Consider the following 13,554-nt stretch of genomic DNA (forward strand, 5'->3'; position numbering starts at 1 on the left):
AAAGATCTACGGGAAGATGGGAAGAAGAAAGCATGTGCAAAGGTCCTGAATGGGCGTGGTGGTAGCAGATGTGGAATGAGAAATGGGGGAGAAAAACATAAAATTTTTAAATGTTAATGAAAATACAACTTAAAGAAAGAAACGGGAGGCCCTCAGGTATGAGCCAGAACTGAGAACCGGCCTCAAGGTTCCTAGGTGGCCTCAAGGCAGCTGTGAACACAGAAAGACCTTGGAAACCCGAGGGTTGGCCCCAGGCCAGGGGACAGCATGAACCAGGCCTAGGGGATGTTTACGCCGGCCAAGTGATTGCCCCATTCCAGCTCAATGGATCAAAGAGTCACATAGTCCCATCTGAGGAAGGGCCTCCGAGGGACCAGCAACTTCTGAGGTGCTTCAGAGACACCCCACCCCTGTCCCCACCACACCTGTGACTGCATTCTGTGAGCCTGTTTACACACACCTTCTCCGCCTGCTTAGCCTGAATAAGGCATGACCGGCTCCTGCTTCACTGAATCCCCATCACCAAGCACACTGCTCACCATACGGTAGGTGCTGTATCAATATCTGTTGAGTGCACTGGGGGCCTCCAATTTCAGGGAATCCCCCAAAGTTTTCAGGCAATCCCCCAAAGTTTTCAGGCAGACAATGCTGCCTGGGGCATTTCATTGCAAGCACAAGCCAGGGCTGGCTCTCTGTGGCCCCATCCGTCTCCACCAGGATCCTGTTGAGACTGGGGTGAGGAAGCCAGCCATGGAGGAGTAGGGTGGAGCAGCTATGAAGCCGCCCTCCGGAGACAGGGCCAGGTGCCTGGGGGCTCTCCTAAGATGGAGGTTCAGACTACCTCTGGAACAGAGGTCATGGAGTTGGTTTTTGTTTGTTTGTTTATTTGTCTGCGTTGGGTCTTGGTTGTTTCGCACAGGCTTTCTCTAGTTGCGGCGAGTGGGGGCTACTCTTTGTTGCAGTGTACGGGCTTCTCATTGCGGTGGCTTCTCTTGTTGCGGAGCACAGGCTCTAGGCATGCGAGCTTCAGTAGTTGTGGCTCATGGGCTCAGTAGTTGTGGCTCGTGGGCTCTAGAGCACAGGCTCAGTAGTTGTGGCACACGGGCTTAGTTGCTCCGCGGCATGTGGGATCTTCCCGGACCATGGCTCAAACCCATGTCCCCTGCATTGCAGGCAGATTCTTAACCACTGTGCCACCAGGGAAGTCCCGAGGTCATGGAGTTTTAACAGTCGGTGTGGAGGACACAAACTTTACAGTGACCAAACAGACCGTAAGTTAGGGACCTACTCAGTTCAGAGCTTAACAATAAAACTTTTTATTATAGCCCCTTTATAAAACATTTTTAATAAGTAATCATCATTAAAGAAAAGAAAGAATAAAAGCAAGAAGCAGCATTAGTTTTATCACCCCAGGGTGCCCTCCTGACTCCTCCCCAGGCTGGGTCAGCCACTCCACAGGAGCCCATGACCACTTCTGTCCTAATACTCATCCCTCTGTGCTGCAAATGGCTTGTTTCTGGGATTCCCTGAAGGCATGCTGTGTTCCCCTTTCATCCGTGTAACCCTGCAAACCCAGCACAGTGCCTAGATGTTCAATGTCTGTCACCTGAATCTACACTAAACAAATCCTGAGAACTGGAATATGGACCTCAGCACTCTTAGCTCAGCTGTATGGGTATTTACTGGAAAGTCAGTTCTCTGGAACGTGGAAGCCATTGCTTCTGGGTTCTCAGGCTAGCCCTCAGAAGCCTGAGTACCCCATAATTAGAGGGCCACAATAAAAGGACCAAATTTAATCCCCTTTTGTCATTTTTGTTTTTCCCATAGGCAAATGGACCCACCCGCAGTCCACCAATGAAACCTAGAGAACTTTTGCCAAAGTTCCATGGACAAGAGACGTAGGGGTACAGCAGGCCTGCCCAGCTGGCTCTGAAAAAGCCACGGTGCATAACAGCTGGATGGTTACAAGAACAGGTGACCATGAGAAGCAGTGTCACAGGCCTCTGGGATTGGAATGGGGGGACGTTGGGAGAGGAGCCTCCACGGATCAGTCAGAGCGGATGGTGGAGGATGTGGAGGCAGTCCCATCAAAGGCGGCCAAACCCGGGGAGGGGCTGGGGCAGGTGAGGGGCCCGCCAACCTCCACCCTCAGCCGGCGTGTGAGGGCGGGGCCCAAGCTCCGCTCGCAGGGGGAAGGGGGAAGGCAGTTAGCCCTGGGGATACACACACTCAAAAGTCGTGACTTCACATTTTTAGAGCCCACTAAAGGACTCTAATCCCCAGGGAAGATTCAGGAGCCGCCAAAGTTGGCCCAAAGGCCAAGCCCCATGGAAGGAAATTCAGCGTTCACCTGCTGAGGCCACGTGGGTCCTTCAGCGGAGGCAGAAAGGATGAGCGCTCTTCTAGAGGCCACTGGGATACTCTACTTTTTCATTCAACCAACGGACACGGAAGGAGCACTACAACAGATTAGACAGGGATGAGCCGGGGGTCCATCACACGGCCAACAGTTGGCAGGGGCTAGTCACCAACACCTGGCCAGGCTGAGCAGGATGGCAAGAGCTAGCTCCTTCCCGCAGCTGACCTGTGCTGAGGAGCTGGCCTTTCTGATTCTCGAGTCCACCGAACGAGGCCAAGGAAGGCCCGCAATCTAGTGCTGCCCAATGCGGGCCCCAAGCAGCCTCTCATGGATCTCAGTGGGGGCTGCAGTAAGGGGCCTAGGGCACCACTGGAATGCAGGATGACACAACTTAAGAAGCATCTCTCTGCAAATTTCCTGAGCTGTTTTGCAGATGTGAACCACACCCCCCACTCCAAATGGAAGAACTACTAGAGGACCATGAGCACATAGCCCAGGCCTCTTGGAGCCTAAGGACAGATAACCCCTGTGACACCACCCTGCTGCCTCGCCATCAGCCAATCAGAGAACTGTGTACAAGCTGATCACATACCATCTGACACCCCCGCCCCACCCCGGCCACGCCCTCCTTTAAAAATGCTTTGCCAAAACCCTTTGGGGAGCTCGAGGCTTTTGGCTTTTCAGCGTACAAGCCACCTTGCCTCTTTGCGTGGCCTTGCAATAAACCTTCTTCTGCTCCAAAAAAAAAGAGAAGCATCTCTCGTTCCCCGGTGTAACTGAAAGGAAGGTGATCAAAGTGATTCAAAATTCTCTTTTTGCTAAAGTGAACTCAATTGGGTTTTCACTACTTGCAGCTGTAAAAGCACCTACTGGGCAACAGGAACCGTGCTATGGGCTGGCACACAGTGATGAGCAAGACAGACAGGTCCCCCAGGGCTTCCTGAGAAAGAACTGCGGGGTCCGCGGTGTAGCATTTTAAAAGAGAAAGTTACATATGATGACACACTCTTATCTAGACAACATTTTTTTTAAATATCATAGAACAAAGACGGGAAGGAAGTATTTCCCAAGTTGGGTCAGGCCTTCCCATTTAACATGATGGCTTGGCTTCAGCTACTTTTTCTCTGTGACACTTACCATAATTAGTCAATATGTATCCACAGTGTGACCATCTCTCCCACTAGAATTTCAGCTCCATGAGGGTAAAGATCATGATGCCTATTCATGGTTTTGGCTGAATCCCCACATCAAACATAGTGCCTTGCATACAGCAGCATTTAATAGCTACTGTGAAATGAATGGATGACAGTGAATGCCTTTGGTGAGCTTTATGAGATTTTTATTTTCTTCTTTGGAAACAGCTCTACTCTCTAATTTTTTTATAACGAAGTTTATGACTTCTAAACTCCAAAGTAAAAAAATTCTGGGAAAAAGATATTAATCACAAAACCAATCATAAAAACAAGAAGGGACTTGAAAAAAAATCAGGCTTCTGAGGGCAGAGAGTTGGACTGGGTATGGGGAAAAGCCAGTTCCAAGCCTGCAGAGAAACCCGAGTTAACTGATTTCTCCATTGGTTCAAATCCTCAGCCGCCTGACACACATGTGATCGTATCACATGGCAAGAGAAGCAGGAACACAAGTAGGAGAAGAAAAGAGGACAACGTAGGAAAAGAAGAGGGCCCGAGGCAGATGGGTGGCACAAAGGCACCCAGCTCGCTGTGTCCCACGGTGTGTAAGTAAGATGCCTGCCAAGTTCACCAATCTGGGAACCAAAAAGACCTGCAGCACAGGGCCTGCCCTCCCTCCAGGCAGCAGACTATGGTTTCTCCCTTCTCTTGCTCCTGTTCCCTGGCTGCTCCTGTAGGCTTCTGAGGTTGTGGCCTCTATTACAAAAGTTCTCTCGGTTCTTTCTCTTTAGGAAATACCTTTGAAGGCGACATACATGTGTGTGTATACACGTTCCCTTATCCTATGGGAGTGAGCACCCATCTCACAGACGAGGAGGAATGCAATTTCTGCCCTGGAGAAACCCTCCTGGTCCCCATGGAAACAAGAGAAACAGAGGTGAATACCGTGAGACCAGTGACAACAGGGGCTGAGAATTCAGAGAAAGGATTACACCCTGGGCTGGTGCAGTCCCAGGAGGCTGCCTGGAGGAAGCAGCTTGGGGCGGTCCCTCTCTGCTCATTCACATACCGAGCATGGTCTGGGGCTTGGTGCACTTGGCAGGCCTGTACCTGACTCCCTCTAAACTTAACTGAAGTCTACCATATTTGTGGCCTTGTCAGCAATGCTCGGTCCAAGCCTAGTGGAGAAGGACCACCCTTGGGATCGATGCACTTACAATGCCACGGGTTTGGGCCACCTTGTTGCACAAGTCAGGACGCCACTTTTGAAGAGCCAGATAGAAGGGATTTTTCAGGAGGTCCTCATCATACAGAGCCATATGGACTTCAGATGGGGCAAAAAGAGTCTCCTGGGACGAGAGAGGAAAAAGCAGTAAATGACCACTTTCAGAATGACCTAACACATAAAAGTCCTGATCTAACACTTTCTAAAAAGCATCCCTGACACATATTACTCTACACTACAGACCTAACACGCCATCAGGAAAGATCAAAGATAACCCACCAATTCCAAGATGACTTTTTTTACAGGTTAAATGTATAAATTATGCTCAGAAAATCTTCTTGACTCCAAGTCACTGCAAAAGTAAAAAATGACTGTTTTTAGAACATCATACATGACTCAAATTATAACATCTTAAAGATATGCATGTTTTTAATGAAATATTTTTACCATAGAGTAATAATGCTAATCTACCACCCAGAATTACAGAATCTTACCACTTTGCCATATTTGCCTCAGATTTTCTTTTCAGAAATAAAGTATATCAGAGCAGACTGGATCCCCCATGTGCCCCTCCCCATCCCATTCTCTCCTCCCCTTTCAGAGGCAACCACTATCCTGAAGTGGTTTCTATATCCTTCTTGCTCATGTCTGTACTCCTTTTTAAACTCATGTATTCATAAATAATATAAAATCTTGTTTTTTAAAATATTTATTTTTTGGCTGTGTTGGGTCTTTGTTGCTGTGCACAGGCTTTCTCTAGTTGTGGCGAGCGGGGCCTACTCTTTGTTGTGGTGCACGGGCTTCGCATTGTGGTGGCTTCTCTTGTTGCAGAGCACGGGCTCTAAGTGTGCGGGCTTCAGTAGTTGTGGCACGCAGGCTTAGTAGTTGTGGCTTTCGGGCTCTAGAGCGCAGGCTAAGTAGTTGTGGTGCACAGGCTTAGCTGCTCCACAGCATGTGGGATCTTCCCAGACCAGGGCTCAAACCCACGTCCCCTGCATTGGCAGGCGGATTCTTAACCACTGAACCACCAGAGAAGTCCTAAAGTCTTGTTTTATGGGCTCCAAAATCTACATAAATGGTATCACACTACAAGTAGTTTGGAACATATGCTTTTCAATCACCATTATGGTTTCAAGTTCTAGGCGTGCTGATCCATACAGCTCCCATTCATTCACTAATTTCTGCTGTACAGTATTAAGTGAACATAACACAATTTATCTACTGTCCTATACTTAAGTTGCTTCCACATTTTCAGAATTAAAAACAATGCTAAAATGAACGCTCTTGTACCCTTACGTGTTCCTGGAGCACATATCCAGGAATGTTGCTAGGAGAGACACTGCGGCATGCATGCACCTGCACCTTCCCCAGATGCTGACAATGCTGGATCACTTCCAACCTCCATGCAAAGTCCATGAGCATTTCCCTTCTTCATGTCACATCCTAGCCAACGCTTCTTAGTAACGTCAGGCTAGCTCATTTCTGCCAGTCTGAGTATACAATAGTATTTCACTGTTTCTAATTTTCATTTCTCTAATGAAGTGGAACATCATCTCCTTACATTCTATAAATTACCTTATCATGTCTTTTGACCACTCTTCTAATGGGTTCTTGGCCTTTTTCTTATGATTGGTAGCTCTTTACATATCTGGACACCAAAAGATGTTGCAAATATCTTCTCCCAATCTGTGACTTGTTTCTTCATTTTTCCTACTGGGTGTTTTCAGACATAAAAGTGCTTGATTTTTTTTTTAACATCTTTATTGGAGTATAATTGCTCTACATTGTTGTGTTAGTTTCTGCTGTATAACAAAGTGAATCAGCTATACATAAACATATATCCCCATATCCCCTCCCTCTTGCGTCTCCCTCCCACCCTCCCTATCCCACCCCTCTAGGTGGTCACAAAGCACCGAGCTGATCTCCCTGTACTATGCGGCTGCTTCCCACTAGCTATCTATTTTACATTTGGTAGTGTGTATATGTCCATGCCACTCTCTCAAAAAGTGCTTGATTTTAACGTGATTGAACTTGTCCGTCTTTGCCTTTACTGGTCAGTGCTTTTGGGATCTAAGGAAAGCCTATCTATCATCTTGGCATGCCCCTTTGTAAACTGACTTCACTATTCCCCCTCTGAGAAGGTGAGGTCTATTTCCCCACTCCTTGAATTTAAGCCATCCCTGTGATTTGCTTTAACTAACCAACAGACAGAACTGATGCTCTGTGGTTTCTGAGTATCAACCTAAAGAGGCCTTGCAAATTTCACTCTCATTCGTTTGGCACCCTGAGACCACCATGCAATGGAGAAGCCCATGGGATGAAAACCCATGTGGGGAGAGAGAGGCCCAGGTAGTCCAGTGAGGACAGCCAACCCACCAGCTGAATACAACCACATGAGGGAGCCCAGGTGAGACTAGCAGAAGAACCACCTTGCCAGCCCACAGATTAATAGGACATAATAAATTGTAGCAGTTTTAAGTCACTAATTTGGGGGCTGGTTGGTTATGCAGCAAAGGCTACCTGAAACCACATCCTTTCCAACTCCAAGGCCACAAAAATAGTCCCTGTAATTTCTAAGAATCTTAAAGGTTTTCATTTTTAGGTATTCAAATCATCTTTATTTTTATATATGCTATAAATTGGGCATCTAATTTAATTTTTTTCTGAAGGTAAGCTATCTTAGTCTGCTTAGGCTCTGATAACTAAATACAACAGACTGGGGGGGTTCAAACAACAAACATTTATTCCTCACAGTTCTGGAAACTGGGAAGTCCAAAATCAAGGTGCTAGTAGATTTGGTTCTTGGTAAGGGCCCACTTCCTGTACCGTAGATGGCCACCTTCTCACTGTATCCTCATGGCAGAGAAAGAGTTCTCTTGTCTCTTCCCCTTTGTGTAAGGCGACTAATTCCATCATTAGGGCCCCATCTTCATGACCTAATCTAACCCCAGTTAGAACCCAAAGCCCCATCTCCAAATACCATCACATTAAGGATTAGGGCTTCAACATATGAATTTGGGTTGGGGCTGGGGGGACACATTCAGTCCATAGCATAAGCCAACTGTCCCACTGTCATCTTTTATATATTTTATCCCTTTCACACTAGCTGATAATGCTACCTTTGTCATACTCCAAGTTCCCATATATGTTTGGCCTATTTCTGGGCTCTATTCTGTTTCAATGGTCTTGACCAGCACCATCCAACAAATTTATGTGAGAAAGGTAATTACATATACATTATGCATAACTACATGTTATTTAAATTTTTCTGGTAGCCATATTTTAAAAAGGTGAAATTAAATTGTATATTTTATTTACCCTAATACAGCCAAAATACATTTCCAACATGTGATCAATACTTTAAAATTATTGACATATTTTACATTCTTTTTACTTCTACTAACTCTTCAAAATTTGATGTGTATTTTACTCCTCAATTCATACTAGCCTCATTTCGAGTGCTTAATAGCCTCATGTGGCTAGTAGCTATTACAATGGATGGGGAAGGGCCAGACCACATTCATTTACATGACTACAGCTTCATAATAAGCCTTGACATCTCATAGAGGAAGGCCTCTCCCCTTGTTCTCCAAAATTACTTGGTTATTCCTAATTCTTTATGATATCACATGAACTAGAGTCAGCTTATCAATTCCATGAAAATTCCTATTGGGATTTTTATTGGAACTGTACTAAATTTATGGACTGGAGAGCCAATGTCTTTATAATAACGAATCTTATCATCCATGAACATGGTATGTCTTTCCACCTTCATCCTCTTTTATGTCCTCCAATTAAATTTTCTTCATTAAAGACCATAGATCATATAAAACTTTTATTAGACATTATTTATATATTCTGTATAGATTTGCTCCTGTTGTGAATGGGGCCTCCAATGCCCCTGGTCTGCTCCCCTTACCATACATCAGTGTGGTTTTACTGAACTGTGAGAGAGGAATATGAAAAATGGGCACAGAAAAGAAGTCAGAGTTTTAGCCATGTCATTTCACCTCTCTGAGCCTCCATCTTAGTCTGTACAATGGAGAATATGAATACCTGTCTTGCAGGATTCCCATTTACATGCTACCTTCACTATTTTTGCTACACTGCACACCAATGTATCGCCACTTTCTGCTAGCCCACATGGTGCCTTTGTGAGAATTACAAAAAGGCACCCCATCTTCCCAGTAGGTACAGTCCTGTGCCAGAGCACATGGCTTAGTAAGCAACGCATAGGCTATATATATCAGCCTAGTTTGCCAACACCTCTCCTCCCCCGGGCAGGACACCTGTGCAATAAATAACCTGTACAGTTGTACACAATGGCCCTATTGTTAAAGTTTGACATTTTCCTTTAAACACCTACTCCCATTTAAAATTTATTTGTAAAAGAACCCTTATTACTACTTCAAATGGAAAAAATAGTATCACTTCCCATTAAGATCATCTTAAAATTAAGAATTATAAATCCAATTGACATTATTTAAAATCTGGCTACATACCACTGCCTGCCAAAGGTTCTGAACTTGAGCCTGAGGCCTCTTCTCTTCATTAAAAGAAGAAAATTAGCAACTATTAAAGAGCATCAAGTAAACTTACCCTTGATACAATCAGATGAATGAAATATGAGTGAAAAACTGAATTACTTTCTCATTATGTAACAGTATTCCCAAACACCTCTTTGGGAAAAAACCAGAACAGTATGCATAAGTGCATTATGAATTCTATTCCTTATAGCTAATGTTAAAAACAGCCACCATTTGAGAGCATCCTTGGTCAGGCACTGTGATGACGTCTATACATCCTCATCCCATTTTAATGTTCACAATAACTATAGATAAATAACTATAACTAATGCTCACAATAACCACAGGTATCATTAGCTCCATGTCACAGATGAAGAAACTGAGGGTCAGCTGGCCAACTCCAGGTTAGACAGATGTCAGAATTTATTCTAACACCCATCCCTTTAACCACTACATTCATCATGTAAAATAAATATGCCTGGATTAGGGGTTATTTCATGAGCCACAGATGCACAGACCCCATACTTCATTTCTCCTAAAGGAAAAGTCCCCATGACAGCCACACAGGCTCAGCATCAAACTACCCTCGGTCTGGTCCAGCCTGAGCTGTCTTAGCTGCAGGCCATCCTGGGGACTGCCTAAAGAAGGCCCCTGAGCTCCCTGCAGATCCTCTTAGGGAGAAGAGCCTAGCATGAAAATGGCTACGTATAATCCCTTCACAGGCCCCAGCTCTGCAACCATTCAGGTATTTGAATTGTTGAATTCAATTATTACTGGAACCCAGATAATCCTTTTATGAGTCTCTACCAGAACAACTGGATAATATAATTTTGCTAGGACAGAGTCACAAGAAAACAAAATTCTTCCTAGTTCCCGACACAGCTGGTTCTACATGGTGGAGCACAAAAGTAAAGATGCCTTACGTAAAAACCACATGAGAAACAGGATGCAACAAGGTCAGACTAAAGCTGGGAAGGGACACTCCTCCTTGCTCCTCAGACAAGATGCTGGCAGAGCAGCAACATCCCTGCCCCCAAGATGGGCTTTGATGGAGGAACTAACCACCTAACTGGGAAGCAAGAAGAGTTAAAAAATAATAATAATAAAACAAAACAAAAACAGAACAGTGCCAGGAGAGGTAAGGACGAGATAGAGAAGGGAGCAACAGGGAAGGGGTTGGGGTGGGGAGTGTGGGAGGCATCCTTGGCAGGGACCAGAGTAGGGCCAAAGGGTCAGGAGGTGGGAACAGGTTCCTGGTGAGCAAAGAAAACTCAAGAATAAACTTTTTTTGACTAGATGTGAAAATGAGCTCTGAGAAATAATAAGAATCCAAACAGAGCAGGTCAGAGAGGGGCAGCATGGGAAGGGAACGGCCCTGAATGCCACATTAAAACATTCAGTTCAAATGCATGAATGGTGTAAACACACAAGACTCTCAGCAAGCATTGCTTGTGAATGAGATGGAGCTGGCTGGTTTTCAGTCCAAGTCATCTGCTCTCTCTTGGACATCAGTCTCCTGGATGCCAATGACTGGATCCTCTGTCCAGGAGTAGGGATTCAGAGACTTCTGTCCAGCACTGTTCTCGACCTTTCTGTCCCAGTGTTAAAAATATGTAATAATGCTTAATGCCAGAGTTGAATTCTTATATAGGGGTACGTGCTTTAAAATAATTTGACAAGTTTACTTGCAAGAATTAGTTTTATATTTTAAAATATTGAATAACATGTAAACTGACTTTTCCTTGTAAAACTGGAAAGACATGTGAATCCTCATATATAAAACTGCTTAAAAAAAAAAAATTCCACCCCTTCCTAAGTGCAAATGATGGGATGATTTATAGAAAATCCAGTGAAGTCAGTCAGAGATACCAAATAACCCTGCACGTGAGTTATCTGAGGTTACTCTGAACAAGACAGCCAAGTGAGGCCTCAGACGGGTTCTGGGCATTTTAGGAGGTGGTGTGCACTCGTGGTTTTGTGGTCTTCAACCGTCCTGCCAGCCCGGATGAGTCTGGGTTGTCAGGGACCATCTGGTGACAGCATGCAGCCTGGCTCAGCAGAATCCAGCCCAGGAAAGTCTGCACCTCCCAGAGATGCACTCCCTGCTGAAATCTCACTGCTGTGGCTTCTCCTGCCCTGCCAGGGCTCTGACCAAAGACCCCGACCAGGCATATTCTCCAACTGGCTTAATTTGTGACTCAAAAGGAAAAGGCCAAAAGGGAAAACTTTTTATACATCTATGTTTAATACCAAATGGAAGCAATTTTATGATGTAACGTGTGGTATTACAGTCACTTGTGTCTTTCTGGCCTATAATGTCTATGGCTCCTGCCCATATGTCTCTCAAAGCTCTTCTTCAAAGCACTATGAAGCCTCGCTGCCTGGCTCACTGCAGGCATGCAGTAACTGCTGGCCCACTTGAACAAAATGATAGTGACGTGTTAGAAAAAGATCAAGCTCCCAGGAAGGGATCATCTGTCACAGAAGCTGGAAATCCACCGCCCAGACGCAGGGGAGGGTGAGGGGCTGGCCCCAGGCAGTCGTGCAGGTACTGGCCAAAAGCCAGAAAAATGAACATGCTCAGAGCTAGCTAAACACAATGACTGCTGGAATGTGGAGGATCAGGGTAGGAGAGAAGGCCTCAGGGCTGGAAGAGGGGTGTGACCACTCACGGAGCGGGGGAAGTCTGGAAGAGCATAACTGCCCCTCGGAATGCCACTCCATCACCCTGCTCCTAGAATTGCAAGGGAGCCACCAGCACCCACATCCTTGCCAGTATTTTGGGCAGGAGGGCAGGAACTCCAAGGACCACTGCTCAGTGTCTCTCGGATGTGGAAGCAACCTCAGGACAAATCATGTCCAACTGTTCGGGTCTGAATCCTTTCTAGATCTGGTATCTATCATCGCATGGTCACATTCCCCTGCTCCCCTAGGAAAGGAGGAAGTTACTGGACACCCACCTAATCCTGGCACTTCATAAACAGAGGGACAGCCCTGACAGAAACACTAACAGAGGCAGACATGTGAAGAGCAAAGCCCCAGCAGCCGCCCTCATGAGGGCAACACGGTCCAAGAGCCACAAGGAGGCACAATCAAGACCTTGACCCAAGGCCCTATGCAGACACTTACTGTTGCTCTCCCGGCAGTGCCGCCAGGTGGGATTATTTCAGGTGACAAGCCAAGGTGAGGAGAACTCACCCAAGGTGTCCACCCAGCTTCAGCGGCCCAGCTGCTTTCCTGCCACTAGGGCTCCTGAGAAGTACCTCTGTCTCCTCCCATCCTGCACTTCTCCCTCCGAGGCCAACAGGCCCTGCCTCCCGACTCACCACAGACCTGTCCACCTGAAAGACACAAAGGGATCTTTCCAACACTGAAGTCTGTGCAGGATTCTTCAATGACTTCCCCTCCACCCCCTACCAGATGAACTCTCAACTTCTCTGCATGGCGTGGAGGGCCTCTCACTCCTGGCCTCCTGCCCACCTCTGCAGCTTCATCTCCCTCTTCTGTCCCCAGAGCTCCCGAAAGAGATGCGCTCTCCCTTCTTTTACCGATTTTGTTCTCAAAACTACTCTTCCTCTGTCAAGGCCCCATTTGGCCCATAGGTGGCTGAGACCCTCCACCTCAGAGAATGGCCAAGGGCCAGAGTACCACCCAACCCTGGCCACAAACCACCAGTGAAACAACCAATTATAGGACAGACTGCTGAGTGAGAACGAGCCCTGAACCTAGCGCTCTGGACCCCGGGGGGCTGCCTCAACACCAGGCCCGGCAAGGCAGCCTGGAAATGTAAATATCCCGCTAATATCTGCCGCTCTTCTCTAGGGCTGGTGGGAGGGTATATTACTTAATCAAAATAGGGACCGCGTGGGTCCCCGCCTATCCCTATAAAACCCACAGACTTGGAAAATTCCAGCTCGCATGGCAAACTAGTAGTCCCTACAGTCTCCCCTGCCCCTCATTCCCTGAATGTCCTAAATCCTCAAAGAAGACGCGCCACTTGCTCCCGTGGCCCTGCACGGGCCGCGAGTGCCCACGTCCCCAGCACCTCCAGAGTCGGCCAGAGCGGCACGGCCTTGCTCTCGAGCTTATGGGCAGTCCATTTTCAACGAAAAGAACTGAACAGACCCAGAGTCCGGAACACCTCTTGGTGCTTCATAGTTTTCCTGGAGAAATCTTTACCCAGCAGGAAGACGAGACCCCGCCCCATGAGAGGCAGGCTAGCAGGGATTCCCTCCTCTCTCCCCCGCGCTTTTATTACCGCGGGGACCACGACAGCTCGACCCGAGGCTCCGGACCCCCACCCCCACCCTCCCC

At 46.7% G+C, this 13,554-nt stretch overlaps 1 protein-coding gene across 1 annotated transcript in view; it reads right to left on the reverse strand.

Moving 5' to 3' along the window:
• The window catches only part of ANKRD27 (ankyrin repeat domain 27), a 53,109-nt gene that overhangs the window by 39,056 nt on the left and 499 nt on the right, over window positions 1-13,554 (reverse strand). Inside the window, exon 2 of the mRNA XM_007470937.1 lies at window positions 4,707-4,838. Within this exon, the coding sequence (XP_007470999.1) occupies window positions 4,707-4,838 (132 nt within the window). The remainder of the gene's footprint in view (window positions 1-4,706; window positions 4,839-13,554) is intronic.

The sequence above is a fragment of the Lipotes vexillifer genome, unplaced genomic scaffold, assembly GCF_000442215.2.
Source record: "Lipotes vexillifer unplaced genomic scaffold, Lipotes_vexillifer_v1.1 scaffold182, whole genome shotgun sequence".
In the NCBI taxonomy this organism is placed as follows: Eukaryota; Metazoa; Chordata; class Mammalia; order Artiodactyla; family Lipotidae; genus Lipotes; species Lipotes vexillifer.